General features: G+C 32.4%; 2 protein-coding genes and 1 long non-coding RNA gene across 7 annotated transcripts; 2 read left to right on the top strand and 1 right to left on the bottom strand.

Annotated features, from left to right (window-relative positions):
* Positions 1-4,903: 4,903 nt before the first annotated feature.
* On the bottom strand, positions 4,904-13,069 carry LOC111902337 (uncharacterized). Of its 5 annotated transcripts, none has more exons than XM_023898186.3 (3): positions 12,720-12,867; positions 12,555-12,633; positions 4,904-7,380 (listed from the first exon to the last, which is right to left on the bottom strand). In XM_023898186.3, the coding sequence occupies exon 3, from the start codon at positions 7,373-7,375 to the stop codon at positions 6,359-6,361; it is 1,017 nt and encodes a 338-aa protein (XP_023753954.1). In that variant the 5' UTR covers positions 7,376-7,380; positions 12,555-12,633; positions 12,720-12,867; the 3' UTR covers positions 4,904-6,358. The 5 variants fall into 5 exon arrangements, 3 of the variants coding, with proteins under 3 accessions (XP_023753954.1, XP_023753953.1, XP_042753620.1); XM_023898185.3 differs by having other exon boundaries at positions 4,904-7,384; positions 12,720-12,863; XM_042897686.2 differs by having other exon boundaries at positions 4,904-7,384; positions 12,725-12,763.
* On the top strand, positions 8,145-9,528 carry LOC111902346 (MADS-box transcription factor 27). The gene is made up of 5 exons (XM_042897262.2): positions 8,145-8,150; positions 8,625-8,686; positions 9,152-9,251; positions 9,289-9,330; positions 9,418-9,528. Exons 1-5 carry the CDS (start codon positions 8,145-8,147, stop codon positions 9,526-9,528), a joined length of 321 nt encoding a protein of 106 aa, XP_042753196.2.
* Positions 9,562-9,991, top strand: LOC128128130 (uncharacterized). The gene is made up of 2 exons (XR_008225772.1): positions 9,562-9,735; positions 9,835-9,991. It is a non-coding gene; the product is annotated as an uncharacterized LOC128128130 (long non-coding RNA).
* Positions 13,070-14,153: the final 1,084 nt, after the last annotated feature.

Here is a 14,153-nt window from a genome sequence, read left to right as displayed (position 1 = left end):
GGATTTTTAAGATCTGAATTTTAACATGTTGTTTGGTTGAAAGCTCTGAATTTTTGTGCTGAATGATAAAAATAACCATTTTACCCTTCTGTATCATTTCTTTCAACTACAACACCATACCCTTGATAAAAACACATCAAAGTAGGATGCTAGAAATAAACATCATACATGTGATTTTTTTTCATCAAAGTAGGTTGATAAATATAAGCATTACACCGAATATTACAAAAAAAAATACAATGTAAACTAAACAACACAATATTTTATTACAATTATCGGACAATAATTTGGTCAGCATCACACCCCATACAAGGTTTACATGAAATATTGCATATGGTTTTTTTGGTTCTTGATCATGTGAATGAAAAATGTTGCTAATCTACAGAAACACACAGAGGACATTTTCACCATTAACATGCAACAACCCGTCACCCTCTTCATCGTACGCTACCACCATACATCATCACCGGGCACAAACCTGTCATCGAACTTTATCATCATCATCGCAGCCTTCATGAGGCCATCAACTTCTATTCACCAACCCTGGTCACTCAACAATAGATTTCAACAAAAATTAAGCACATAACAACAAGATTAGCAATAGATTTCAACAAATGAACAAAATCAACAACTTGTATTAGCAACTACAAACACATTTTCAATAAAATAGATCAAATCAACAAAGTTCAACAACAAGTTTTAGCTATACATATCAATTTTTAGCTATACAAAATCTGAAAAAAAAAAATAGCATTTATATTCAGCATTTGCATAAAACTATACTCCGCATCTGATTTCAGAAAAAAGAAGAAAAAAAGTTTTCTATGAAATCACTGAATTCAAGGAAACATAAACTTGCAAAAATCATCAGCACTTGAAGAAAATGATAGTACTTGCAAAAACCATCAACATAAGATCAAGAACATTCTATTTCAATATTAGATTTCAGCATAACATCAAGACCATTTGATTTCAACGAACATTTCAACATAACAACAAATGAACATAATTCAGCTGTGATTTTCAAGCACATCAGAACAAATTACATATAATTTCAACATAAAAAACTCTATTTCTGTAGGAAGAACAAATCACATCAGAAAAAAAAAGACCAAAACAACCTTAATATCTTGAACTCGATTTTCAGAGGAAGATGAAAAAAATAGCATATGATACTCGATTTTCAGAGGGAGGCAGAAAATAACAGTCGAAAATAGAAGCAAAACATTCTAGAAAAAAAAAAGTCTCCAACTCTTATTTTCGAGTTTTGGGAAAAAAAAGAGGAAGAAACTCTCACCTGGAACTGGAAAATTGATTACTTTGACGAAGGGAGGCGGCGATAAAGGAGGCGGCGACGTTGGATGGGTTGCCGCCGGCGACGTAGCTGGTGGAGGGAGGCAGTTCTGAGATAGAGGGAAGAGGGAGAAGTGGCGCTCGTCTTGTGAAGCATAGAGCGAAGGAAATGAGCGTTGATATTTTAGGGCACAAAGGGAAGACGTGTTATTTTCAAAAGTTCAGACATGGTTTGACATCTGAAAGTTTAAGAGGCATTTATAAAATTAAGAGGTAAAAAATAAGATGCTAACAAACAAGCTGAATCTGAATTTTTAAGAGGTTGCCTCTTAATTTTTCAATTAAGAGGTAAACAAACAACCCCTTAGTTGGATCACTTTTAGTTAAAAAAAATTATTGAATATCTTTACGGGTATTTAGATTAAATAGTATGAACTTACAAATAAATATTATTGATATCAAAATAATATCAATTAGATTAGATTTTATGGTTGATGTCAACTCCATTACAAAAAAAAACATGTCTGAAAAAGTAAATCAGAGTTTGGTCTATAATTATAAGCTACCAATAGCAACATTATAAACACTACTAGAAACATGGGTTTTAGCGACGGAAAAATCCGTCGCTATTCCGTCGCTAAATGTTGTTTGCGATGGATCGGTAACGGATTCACTCGATAGGTAATAAAAAGGTGGCTAATTTCTCAGCGAGGGTTTTAGCGACGGATCGGTTTTTCCTTGCTACAAAGTTAGCGACAGAATATCCGTCGCTAAATGTCACTCAATGCATTATGTCGCTGTTCTGTCGCAAATTTCCATGAACAGTTTTTTTTTCCGTAGCTAATCCCTTGCAAAATTCATATACTATTTTTTTTTCCGTCGCTGATCTATCGCAAACTTTAGACATGATTTTTTTTCATCACTAATCCCTTGCAAAATTCATACATTAATTTTTTTTCCTTTCCGTCGCTGATCCATCGCACACTTTAGACATGGTTTTTTTTCCGTAGCTAATCCCTCGCAAAATTCATGCATTAAAATACTTTTTATTTTCTCACCACGAACTTGTAATATCATTTTTTTATTATGATTCTAAAAGAAAAAAATACTATAATCATCAAATTATTATACTAAAGAACATCAAATAATGATACAATCAAGCATTAAAATACCAAAACTATCAAAGTTTACTAAAGTGTCATTCAAAAAACATCCAAAAACGAAACTATCCTTATAACATCAAACTCCCAACGGTTTAACTTCAAAATAACATTTTAGCACCAAGAAATCCAAAGTATGCAAAAGAGGTACAAACAGAAAAAAGTTTAACCTTCAAAATAACATTTTAGCTGCTCTCTTCATTTCATGTCCATCCAATCATCTTCGGTTCTCATTCCTATAAAACATTATTCAAAACAATCAAAAACATCAAATACAAAAGGTTAACAAGTCATTCAAAAACATCAAATACTAATGGTTAACATCATATTACCTCTAATTTTCAATTTCCCATCATATTTTGCAAGGCTGCATACATCTTCTCCATTGCTTCATATTTTGCATCAATTTGTTGTTGTTTGGCATCTATTGCTGCAGCTTTGGCATCCATTTCCTCACGTATTTGTTGATGTTTAGCTTCCATTTCTGCAACTTTAGCATCCATTTCGCCACGCATCTCGTTTCGTACACGTTCATAGACAACCTAAAGTACAATAACATGATAGGAAACTTTGTAAGTACAATGCCATGATAGGAAAATTTGTAAGTACAATGTCATGATAGGAAACTTTGTAAGTACAATGCCATGATAGGAAACTTTGTAAGTATAATACCATGATAGAAAACTTTGTAAGTACAATGCCATGATAGGAAACTTTGTAAGTACAATGCCATGATAGGAAACTTTGTAAGTACAATGCCATGATAGGAAACTTTGTAAGTATAATGCCATGATAGGAAATTTTGTAAGTACAATGCTATGATAAGAAATTTTTATAAAGTACAAAATTAAACGAACCTCTTGGGATGTTATTGTACTAGATGTTCCTTCCAAAAAGCTCGTTGGATCAGACACAGATCTGAATCCTATATTCTTCCTTTCTTGACTCCTCCGGAAACATCACACCATGTTTCATTATCCAAGAAGGGTTGGCAACTAGTATCATCACCAAACTTAGCCACCATAGCACTTTCATAAGCCTCCTATTATAGCAAAAAAGATATGAAAAATAGAAACATGAAATAAGGAATGGAATGGTTCATTCCATACCATTAAATTCATAATCAAGGAATAGAATGAACCACTTCATAAGCCTCTTATTAATTAATACTCAAACCTTGCATAAAGTTGATTACTACTTAAAAAACACTTAATTACAACTAGGTAGAGGATCAAACATTTAGAGATAATAATTTGTTTCTTTTCTTTTGTAAGTTGATTACTACTTACGAAAGATTTGTTTTCTGTCAATTAGTTGCTTTAACAAAGTCATTAACCCGAGTAGTAGGAAGTTTTGTTTCCTACAAAAGAATTGAAAATACCTTAACTTTAGCTGCCTTTGGTGTAATGTACTCTTGAGTAGACCGTTTAGTGTGCAACCTTGCATAAAGTTCAACTCCTGTAGGAGGGCGTTTAAGCATTGCTTGCTACAAAATCCATTAGTAATACATTAAAAAACAAAACAAAGACTCAACAGTTTAAGTGGAAACTAACGTGAGATGCAAACATCTTACCATTCTTTTCTTATGTTGACGAATAGATATAGAACCCTCGGTATGTTTGGAAACAGATCCATCTTCTAATTTATTTATGTTATTTTTCCCTGATTGTGATAAACGTTTCCATTTGGATGTGGTCCACACTTCATTGATCATTTTTCCCACTCCTTTTTTATCCAATTTGGGCAATAGTCCTATAGCCAATTCAAATCACCTTCTAGTGAGGCATTCACATTTGCAGCTTTGGAAAGTTTTAAAGATGCTTCACTTGCTCTTCGCATTACATCAGGAAATCGTTTCTTCATACAGTCTTCCCATACCTTGCGAGCAAGAACATCAGTCTCTTCGGGCCAAACATACAAACCCTACATGTAGATCACGCATACAATTATCTTTTTCATTTTATACCAATTTTTACTTTGATAAATCATAAAAATAGTAAGTACAAACTTGAAGTGTTCCCACATTGCATCACGATGTTCTTTGTCAACCTTCTTCCATGAGGTCCATGGGTCGTCAAACATCGTCTTCAGTATACATGTGATGGCTCTGATCACTGAAATCTGATCCGTAAATCTTGCAAAAAATAAAAAATTATAAAATTAGCATTAGTATTATCATTAACAAGTAAATTCATTTTCATAAACAATTTTAAAATTAACATTAGTACTCCTTTTCAGAATCGACTTCAATGAACTTCCTTTTTGATGGGTTACTTGGAACTTGTTCCAAGATGTTTGATCCTCTAACTGAAGAAGAAGGTTGACTTTCTGCATCATTGTGTGATTGAGATGCATTTCTATCTCCAGCATCACGACCACCAATGTGACTACCACTGCGACCACCACCACGGGCTCCTCGTTGCGCCATTAGTCAAAAAATAACTCTTAAAATCAAGAATTAATAAACTATTGGTTAGAACAAGTATGTATTATAATAGAAAATTATAGAAGTAAGAGAAGGTAACATGCTATAATACACAAATAAATGAAAATTCAATGTATATAGAAAAAGAAAACGATCATTTTAGCTAAAAAGTTATTTATAAGGTCCATTAGGCAAAATATATAGTTCCAAATACATTGTTTCATTCTACATTTTTAGTAATTACTCATCATCAGAATTATCATCACATATGTTTTCATCTTCAATATCATCTTCGGATGAATCATCCAAGTTATCATCAACTTCTTCATCCTCTTCTCTCTCAATGTCATTGTCATTAACTTCTTTTATTTCTCCTTCAATTACATGAGAAAGGGGTCCTGCCACCTCATTTGCACCGCTACTTGTAGAAGGTAAAGTCGCTTCACTTTCTTGAAAGAATTGGTCCTCTTCATCCTCATCATCATCTTCTTCAGTAACACATTGTCGTAGATCATATACACCCCTTGGTTTCGTCTTGACGACAGCCCACCAATCTTTCAAATCCTTCATTGCAGGATATGGTGCATAATAGACTTGTTCTGCTTGTGACGCTAGGATAAATGGATCTTCATTTCTTAGCCTTGATTTGTATTTAATATCAACCAAATTTTGCTTTCGATCCACACGTACCCCTTCAGTAGGGTTAAACCATATACACTTGAACAATACTACGACGCAACGCCGTATGCCTTGATATTCTACTTCCAAAACCTCACCCAACAACCCATAATAGTCACACTCAGACTCATTGTAACAAGTCCCTCTTACACATACACCACTATTGTGTGTGACCCGTCCATCACCATATTTTTCAGTATGAAACTTGTAACCATTGACAAAGTATCGTACTTGCTCCCAAATCTGATCACCGGTTAATATGAGTAATCCCAAAACCAAGCAATTTTGCATTCTTCGCTCTAAAAGGTTTGCCTTCATAAACAGTTGGAAAGTTTCGTACTTGCTCCCAAATCTGATCACCGGTTAATATTGGTGGGGGGCTAGATCGCTCAACCTTATTAGCCAGAAATCCTGTTTTGTCACCCCTATATGTGTGTTGTTCAGGTAAAAAATTTCGATGGCAGTCAAACCAACATGGTTTACTACCATGGTGTAACCGAAACGACCCCGACTCACCCATACAATATGGACATGCTAACTTGCCATGTGTGCTCCATCCTGATAACATTGCATAAGCAGGAAAGTCACTAACTGTCCAAAGAAGTATAGTTTTCATTGTGAAATTGCATTTAGTCGAAGCATCATAAGTCACAACACCGTCTGTATATAGCATCTTTAACTCGTCAATTAGCGGCCTGAGAAACACATCTATATTTTGACATGGGCTCTTTTTTCCAGGAATAACTATGCTTAATTGAACATATGGTTCTGTTAAGCACATCCAAGGAGGCAAGTTATAAATTCAAAGGAAAACAGGCCAACATGAATACGGGGTTGTATTTGAGTTATTTGGACTGAACCCATCAGTGCATAGCCCAAGACGAACATTCCGTGGTTCACTTGAAAATTCTGGATGCATTGAGTCGAAATGCTTCCAAGCCTCACCATCACTTGGATGGACCATCAAACCCGGTTCTGTCTGATGTTCATAGTGCCATGTCATTTGCTTTGCCGTCTTTTTTGTCAAATACAACCTTTGGAGTCTAGGAGCAATAGGCAAGTACCTCATAACCAGATAAGGTCGTCTGCCACTCTTGTACCGATCATGATCACACACTCGACACTTAGTCAAATCAGAATCTACCCCATAGAATATCATGCAATGGTTTTTGCAAGCATGAATCTTTTTTTCTGGGAGTCTAATTATTTTCAAAAGCTTCTTCATCTCATAGAAGTTCTCAACTAGTTTATCACCTTTGGGTAGCATCCGCTTAATTATAGGAAGTATGTGATCATAGGCAGCCTCAGATATATTGTATTCTGACTTCCAATGCAACAACTCTGTTGCAGCTTGTAATTTTGAATAATTTTCACATCCATCCCACAAAGGTTCATCAGCGTCTTCTAACATATCATAGAACCCCTTGGCAGTTGGATTCGGGAGTTCCTCCATTACATCCATCAACATTTGTGTACACCCATTAACATCATCATCATCATCATCTTCCATCGGATCCTGCATCGGATTAGAAGATTCTTCCTCATGTTCAGATATCGTATTTCTTTCACCATGTGCCCACCAAGTTGTGTAATTAGGAATGAAACCGCGTTGTAACGAGTGAAGCTCTACATCACCTCTTGTTTTATAAGACATGTTCTTGCATTTAAAACAAGGACATCTAATATAATCCCCATCAACGGTTTCTTCATTAGAAAAAGCAACATCGAGAAATCCTTTGACGGATGCATGATATGTTGTGCTAAGATACCCATGATCTAACCTTTTGTACATCCAGTCTCTATCACTACGTGTTGACATAATGACTAGCTACAACAAAATATATAACTACTATTCAGAACTTAGATAGAGATTAGATAAAAACTAACTACAACCAAGTAAGAAGAAGTGGATGACAATAGATCCTTTGGAATAAACAAGAACTGGAAGGGAGAGAAAGTAATCAAATAGAAACTAACTACAACCACTAGTGTGCAAAAATTAAACAAATAATGAGCATACGTTTACACCGTCTTGTATTAATTTTTTGTGAAGTAATGGAATTTTGTTTAATTTTAAGAGTATTGTCAATGAAGAAAATAAAACATATAGATAAATGAAAAGGGAAAAATGCAGAAAAGCACAACCATTTATCTACTAGCATTCAGAAAAACCCTTGCATTTTGTTTATATGCAGAAAGCCCTTATATTTTTAGCTACCTTTCACAATAACCCAAATATCCGGTTTTTTAAAGAAATTGCCAGTTGTTTTGTGACATGACATTTATCTGTTTCGTTTTTAGGTTAATATGGAAATAAAAATAAGTGACGTTGCCTCTTATCTATGGTAAAACGTGAGAAATAGATCATTTACTCAACAACCATTTACTCAGACAAATATAAGTGACATTGCTTATTTTTTTTCCATGTCAACTTAAAAACGAACAAGATAAATATATTGTCATAAAAAAAACCCGATAACTTAAATAAAAAAACAGATATTTAGGTAAATCTTAAATGTAACTGAAAATAGAACGGTTTTTCTGCATATAAACAAACTATAAGGGTTTCTCTGAGTGATGGTAGATAAATGGTTGTGCTTTTCTGCAATTTGCCCAAATGAAAAAAAAATAATAATAATCTAAAAAACCAACAGTTGGTTTCTCAGAAGTCAAAATCAAAAATTTTTGGTTTATTACCAGTTTGAAGTGAAAAACCAAACAGAACCATGTTCACCCTTATCTAACACTAACAAATTAAAAGGACTACATAGTGACATATCTATTTTAAGTATCGAGACTACTACAGGAAAGTAATCTTTATCTCTAATTGGTGGTAAAAACTCAGAAACAATTATCCTTAATTATTTAGATTTTATCTCTAATTGGTGGTAAAAACTGAAATAATCAAAACTCTAAACGGTAATTATCCAGTTTGGGTGGATAATTACCAAAATCGCACCTGAAGTTATTTTAGCATACAAATTCACAGTTATTTTGTTGCATACATTTTAAAGTGTTTATGATGATTACACAGATGACCATAAAAAATCTCTATTTATTAATTATAGTTCTGGAAAAGGGAGGCTGCAATGTTAAAGCAACAACTGCAGAGTCTGCAAGAGAATCATAGGTAAAATTTCTATCTAACAAGATTCAGTAAGTGCAAAGCATGAAAACTAGTGATACAGACTATGTTCTTAATCCATAAGGATAACTTTTTACATGAATTTCTAAGAGGGCAAATAGTTTGGCATGTTACATTCATATACTACATTATTACAGGGCTAAAATGGGAATAATCCTGGAAATAAAAAACTAATAATTAGACTATATTGTTTCATGTCCAGAGAGGCTATGCATTACTAAAAACAGTCGAGTTAATCCTAGCAGAAATCCTTAATTAATAGCATCCACAATGGTTAACCTAATGTGATGACTTATTATATTTTGCCAAATCATCTTTCTGCTAATTTTATTTAACAAAATCTATTAACATGAGCCTTCTCTAATGGTTAACCCCTTTCAAAAGGCTTTCTTTTTAAATTAAAAATATTAACTAATTTTTCATCATCTATATTAACAATAACAATTATAGGCGAATGATGGGTGAAGAGCTTTCTGGTTTAAGTGTGAAAGATCTACATGGCATGGAGAGCCAACTTGAAATGAGTCTCAGAGGTATCCATATGAAAAAGGTTTGAATCTACTAGGACAATTGATGAATTGCTATAGGACCAACTTCTTTTTGAGGAAATCGAAGAACTCCATAAAAAGGTCAACCCAAAACCTAAGACCATTTTCAAATGTCAATGCTAGAGAAAGTATATCTTCAAGTAACTTGATCTTTTTTTACTCATTCAGGGGAATCTCATCCACCATGAAAATGTCGAACTTTGTAAGAAAGTAACCCAAATTCGTGAAGAAAATAGCGAACTCTACAACAAGGTATTTAATATTTATCAACTGCAGTAAAAAAATAGTTTAGTAAAATCAAGAAACTAATTTTGTCACCTCCTAGATTTATGGAATAAGAGATGGAGAAGCAGCAAACAGAAATGTATTTTTGACAAATGGTTCAAGCATGAGAGAGGATCCACATCCCCCAATCCATCTCTAGCTTTCTCAGCCAGATCAACACGAAGCAACTGATCAAGCACCACTCCATTCTACAAATTTGGGGTGATTAATAATCTTTTATTCATTTCGCTATTATATTAATATCTCAAAGGTTTCAATCATACAACTAGAATGAACAATTATTTTCTGAAAATGATGCAGATTATAACTACAATAATGAGAAGATGGGTGAACTCCAAAGGCTGTTAATTCATTCCTCATCAAAGATAAACCCGTCTAGTTTAAAAGTTTTATAGTGTTAGTCAGTGGTTACCAGATCATAGACAATTCAGAAATGATGGAATCAAATTTGGAAAATGGAGGGGACCAAAAAAAAACAAAAAAAAAAACTAGCTGCCTGTAAAAGATTAAAGAAGCAAATAAATTGAAGGTCAAAGAACTACATGAGTGGGGTTTTATATTTTATTTCATGAATATTTTCACTTACATGAAAAGTAAGTAAGATTTGTACTTGATTTGCTGAAATCTAAGAAAGAAATGTACATATATATATATATATATATATATATATATATATATATATATATATATATATATATATTTATGAAGATTTGAAGTTTGAACACCATGCCCCACACCACTAACAAGAAAAAAATGAACATAGAAATATAAACACATGACAGGATCCACCACACAACATCAAACCCAAGGGGTTTATTTATGTCAAGCCTGCAGCCTCTTTCAGGGGTTTACTTATTTGTTCTAAAAAACTTGTATTTCTGATTTCAATTTTAGTGTTTAAATACAATTTTATTTGTGATATGCTTAGTCTTTATGGTTATTCATGGATAAATTAAAATTACCTTTTTGCCCTCCATTTATATATCCATTAAATTTTCTTATTACTTTTTACTAATGATGATGTGTATTTTCAGATAAGTCACAAGATAAATAAATTACCTTTTGGAAGCTATTATCCTGGGATTGTAAATCCTCTTGATGGGTAATTACTAATTAAATTATTCTTTATTTTTCTTTAAATGAAAGAAATAGCAACGTACTTTCATTTTTATTTTTTTTTATTTTCAATAATTGGTTAATATTTGAAGTACAATGCCCTAATAAGAAAAATTAAATGTACAATAGTGTAATTAGTTAGATTCTTTAAAATACAATGTCTTGATAACAAAAAAAAATCAAAGTAAATACATAAAAGTACATTGCTATTTCTATTTCTTGCTTATAATTATTTTTATATATTTTTCTCTTGATTCCAGGTGGTACCAACGATTTACACGAACATTAGAGGTTACACTATTCAATCAAATCAGGTATTTATTATTATTCAATAAAAAATAAAAAAATGTTTTATTCATATAATAAATTTATCTATTTTATATTAAAAGTTTAAAACATTTTATGAATTTGGTGTTTTATAATAAATTTCTGTTACTGAACACTATAAGACCCCTGAAGTTGGCAGAAGGTCTCTCCCTGGTGTTTTCTTCTTCTATGACCTTTCTCCAATTAAGGTATTTATTTATTTATCTAAAAAATACAAATATTTAATTAAACTCAAAATATATAATATATATTTTATGGGTTTTGTAGGTGACATTTACAGAAACACATATCTCCTTTTTACATTTCATGACAAATGTTTTTTCCATTGTTGGAGGTAATAAGTAATATTTTTGTTGATCACCTAACTTTTTTATTTTTTTATTTTTATTAATGATGATTAAAAATATTTGAGGAAATGGAAAGTGTTGTTTTAATCAAGTAAAAACCTAAATACTTTTTTTTCTTCAATTAAGTCATGTATACATGAATGTAAAAGTGTTGTATACATAAGTTGTGTCTGAAGGAGACCAAATGACTATTTTACCCTTACATTTTTCAAAAAAAAGGTAGTGCCAAAGATATGATTATTTTTAGTTATAAGAGAAATGTTGATAACAACATAGGGCAAAAGTAAGCAAGTATGGGGATCGAGTTTTGAAAATCACTGAAGATATTGTAAATGCTCATTACAACAACACTACAGATAAAACCAAAAGCAGCAGCAACAATACAGATTCCATTAAAAGAAGGAAAAACACATTAAACAAAATCCCAAATGAGGATTTAGGTTATGAAGATGAAGATGATTTTGTTGCAAGCACTACACGTTCAAAGAAAAGGGTACTTGAAAAACCAAAATCGGATCCACTTGTAGAAGCTGTTGACCATTTTTATGAAATACCAGATGATGATTTGGATTTGGAATTGTTTGACAAGGTGTGTGAGATTCACACAAACACTTCAAATCCAAAACCTGAAACTAAAAGGAAGAATATTGGAGGACGAGTATTACCTTCTTGGTGAATATGTCACCCATAGAATTAATTGTACAATTCTAGTCCAGAACAAGAAAACTATTATGATTGATTTAGGGCTAGGGTTTATTGATTTAGGGCTAGGGTTTATTGATCTGTATACAATTCTAGACCACAAAAAGAAAACTAAGTCAGTCATTAGGTGTCCAGATTAAGTACCCAATAAGTAAGAAAACGAACAGCTCCTTTGTTATAATGAAGGATAAGTCACCTGTTTCTTCTCAAATTCACGTTGCCACCTCCTTAATATGAAAGAGAATTAGGGAAAACCTAAAAACGTAAGGGTTCCTGAATCCTTAAATTCTCATGAACTGGAAGACAAACTATGATGAATCAAGCCCTAACTGATCAAGTTCTAATTCTAAGTGTCTATTCTTATATAGATGCAATCGATGGTAGACCTGAAACTACCTTGCAGATAATGAAGAAGGCATTCCATATGGCTACGAAACACAATAACCAGAAAGTTTCAAGGTAAATTAAACCCTAAAAAAGTATATTGTGAAATTGAACTAAAACTAACCTAAGAGGGATGAGATTTACCTGAATCGGAGGTTAACGAAGAATACTTTCAGATTTAAAGATATGGAGGTTGCCGGAATTGGGTGAGTGGCGTCGTCATCTGTTCGAACAGAGATGGTGATGAGATAAAGCAGAAGCTAATTACACTTAGTAAAGAGTGATAAAGCTGGAGGGAAGGAAAGTTACACTGCCTTCGTGAAGATGGAACTGGGTGCCAATTTCAGCAAGAGAAAAAAGAAAACGCGCGCACCCCAAATAAATTTTCCGTCGTCGTTCTCTCGCTGAACGCGTACCATATGCCACAATATTTTATCCCTCGCTGAACCCTAGCTAAGTGCCTTCATTTTTCGAGTGATTACCGAGGAATAGTGATGTATCGTTAAATAATTGCCAGATTCGTAGCTGATCCCTCGGTAAATCCTCACTAATATTCCATATATTAAATAAATAAAATAATTATCAAAAACATGGTAGATTTGTCATATTTCCTTAGCTATAAGTCTAAATTTTTGCTAGAGAATAAATCTGTAGCAAAATCCGTAGCTGAAACTCAAGTTTCTAGTAGTGAAAACTTTTCTTTCCTTTTTCGAGAATTAGTGTTATTTGTTTAGTTAACAACAATCAATATCCAAAACGTAAAAAGAAAAAAGAAATAACAAAAATCTGAAAATATCTAGAATGATCAAGATCCATTCATTATTTATCATTTTTATATTATCCTAGATCACAAACAAAATACTAACAATTAGATGAGATTTTCGTTTTTACGGTATCATATTACAAATATATAGTCTCAGTCACCTTTATCTGCGATAAAAGCTATTAAACCTCAAAATTATATTTTATAGTTAAAAAGAGACAATATAATACTATCTAAATATTATTTTGCTATTTATCCGGTCACATTCTAGTATATAATCAAGAGAAAACATACAAATTTAAAACATAAACATAGATACATATATGTTAGCATCAATAGATTCATATATAAAAAAAACAGATTTATGTATATCATATGCATACATCTATGCTTTACAGTGATATCTATTACATACAAAAAGCCACAACCCTTAAAAAGTAGAAGTTAAGTAAACACTAATACTTAGAACTAAATAACATCAACCATCCTTTTCAAATATGATATCAGACATTCTAGATCTATTATCATCCAAATATATAACATAAATAAAAATTACAAATTTAGTCATTCATTAATACAATCTAGTTCAACATTTGATGCATATGTATAGAGAAATTAGACTCGTTTCATTGTTCTTATTGCAAGTGGTGGTGAGAACGTTTTTTGCTTCAACCGGTTTAAAAGAAAAATGCCAGCGCTTTCTTTTCTTGTTAATCTCCATAGTTGTAGCTTCTACATACACTAACACATTATCAAAATGACTTGTTATCGTTTTATTGAAATTATTCTTTGTAAATTAAGAAATACATTTTCTTTTTTCCCAATTTCTATCTGGACTACAATTCGACCATGAGTGATGACTTAGTCAATTCTGAACTATTCATTGTTATTCCATTAATCCTTAAATCACCCTACACACCACTCTAACGATTTTCATAGTATCCAAATTCTTAGATGTATTGGAAAAGCAAACGCTATCC

The sequence above is a fragment of the Lactuca sativa genome, chromosome 8 (assembly GCF_002870075.4).
Source record: "Lactuca sativa cultivar Salinas chromosome 8, Lsat_Salinas_v11, whole genome shotgun sequence".
In the NCBI taxonomy this organism is placed as follows: domain Eukaryota; kingdom Viridiplantae; phylum Streptophyta; class Magnoliopsida; order Asterales; family Asteraceae; genus Lactuca; species Lactuca sativa.
This window is presented reverse-complemented; position numbering and strand designations above follow the sequence as displayed.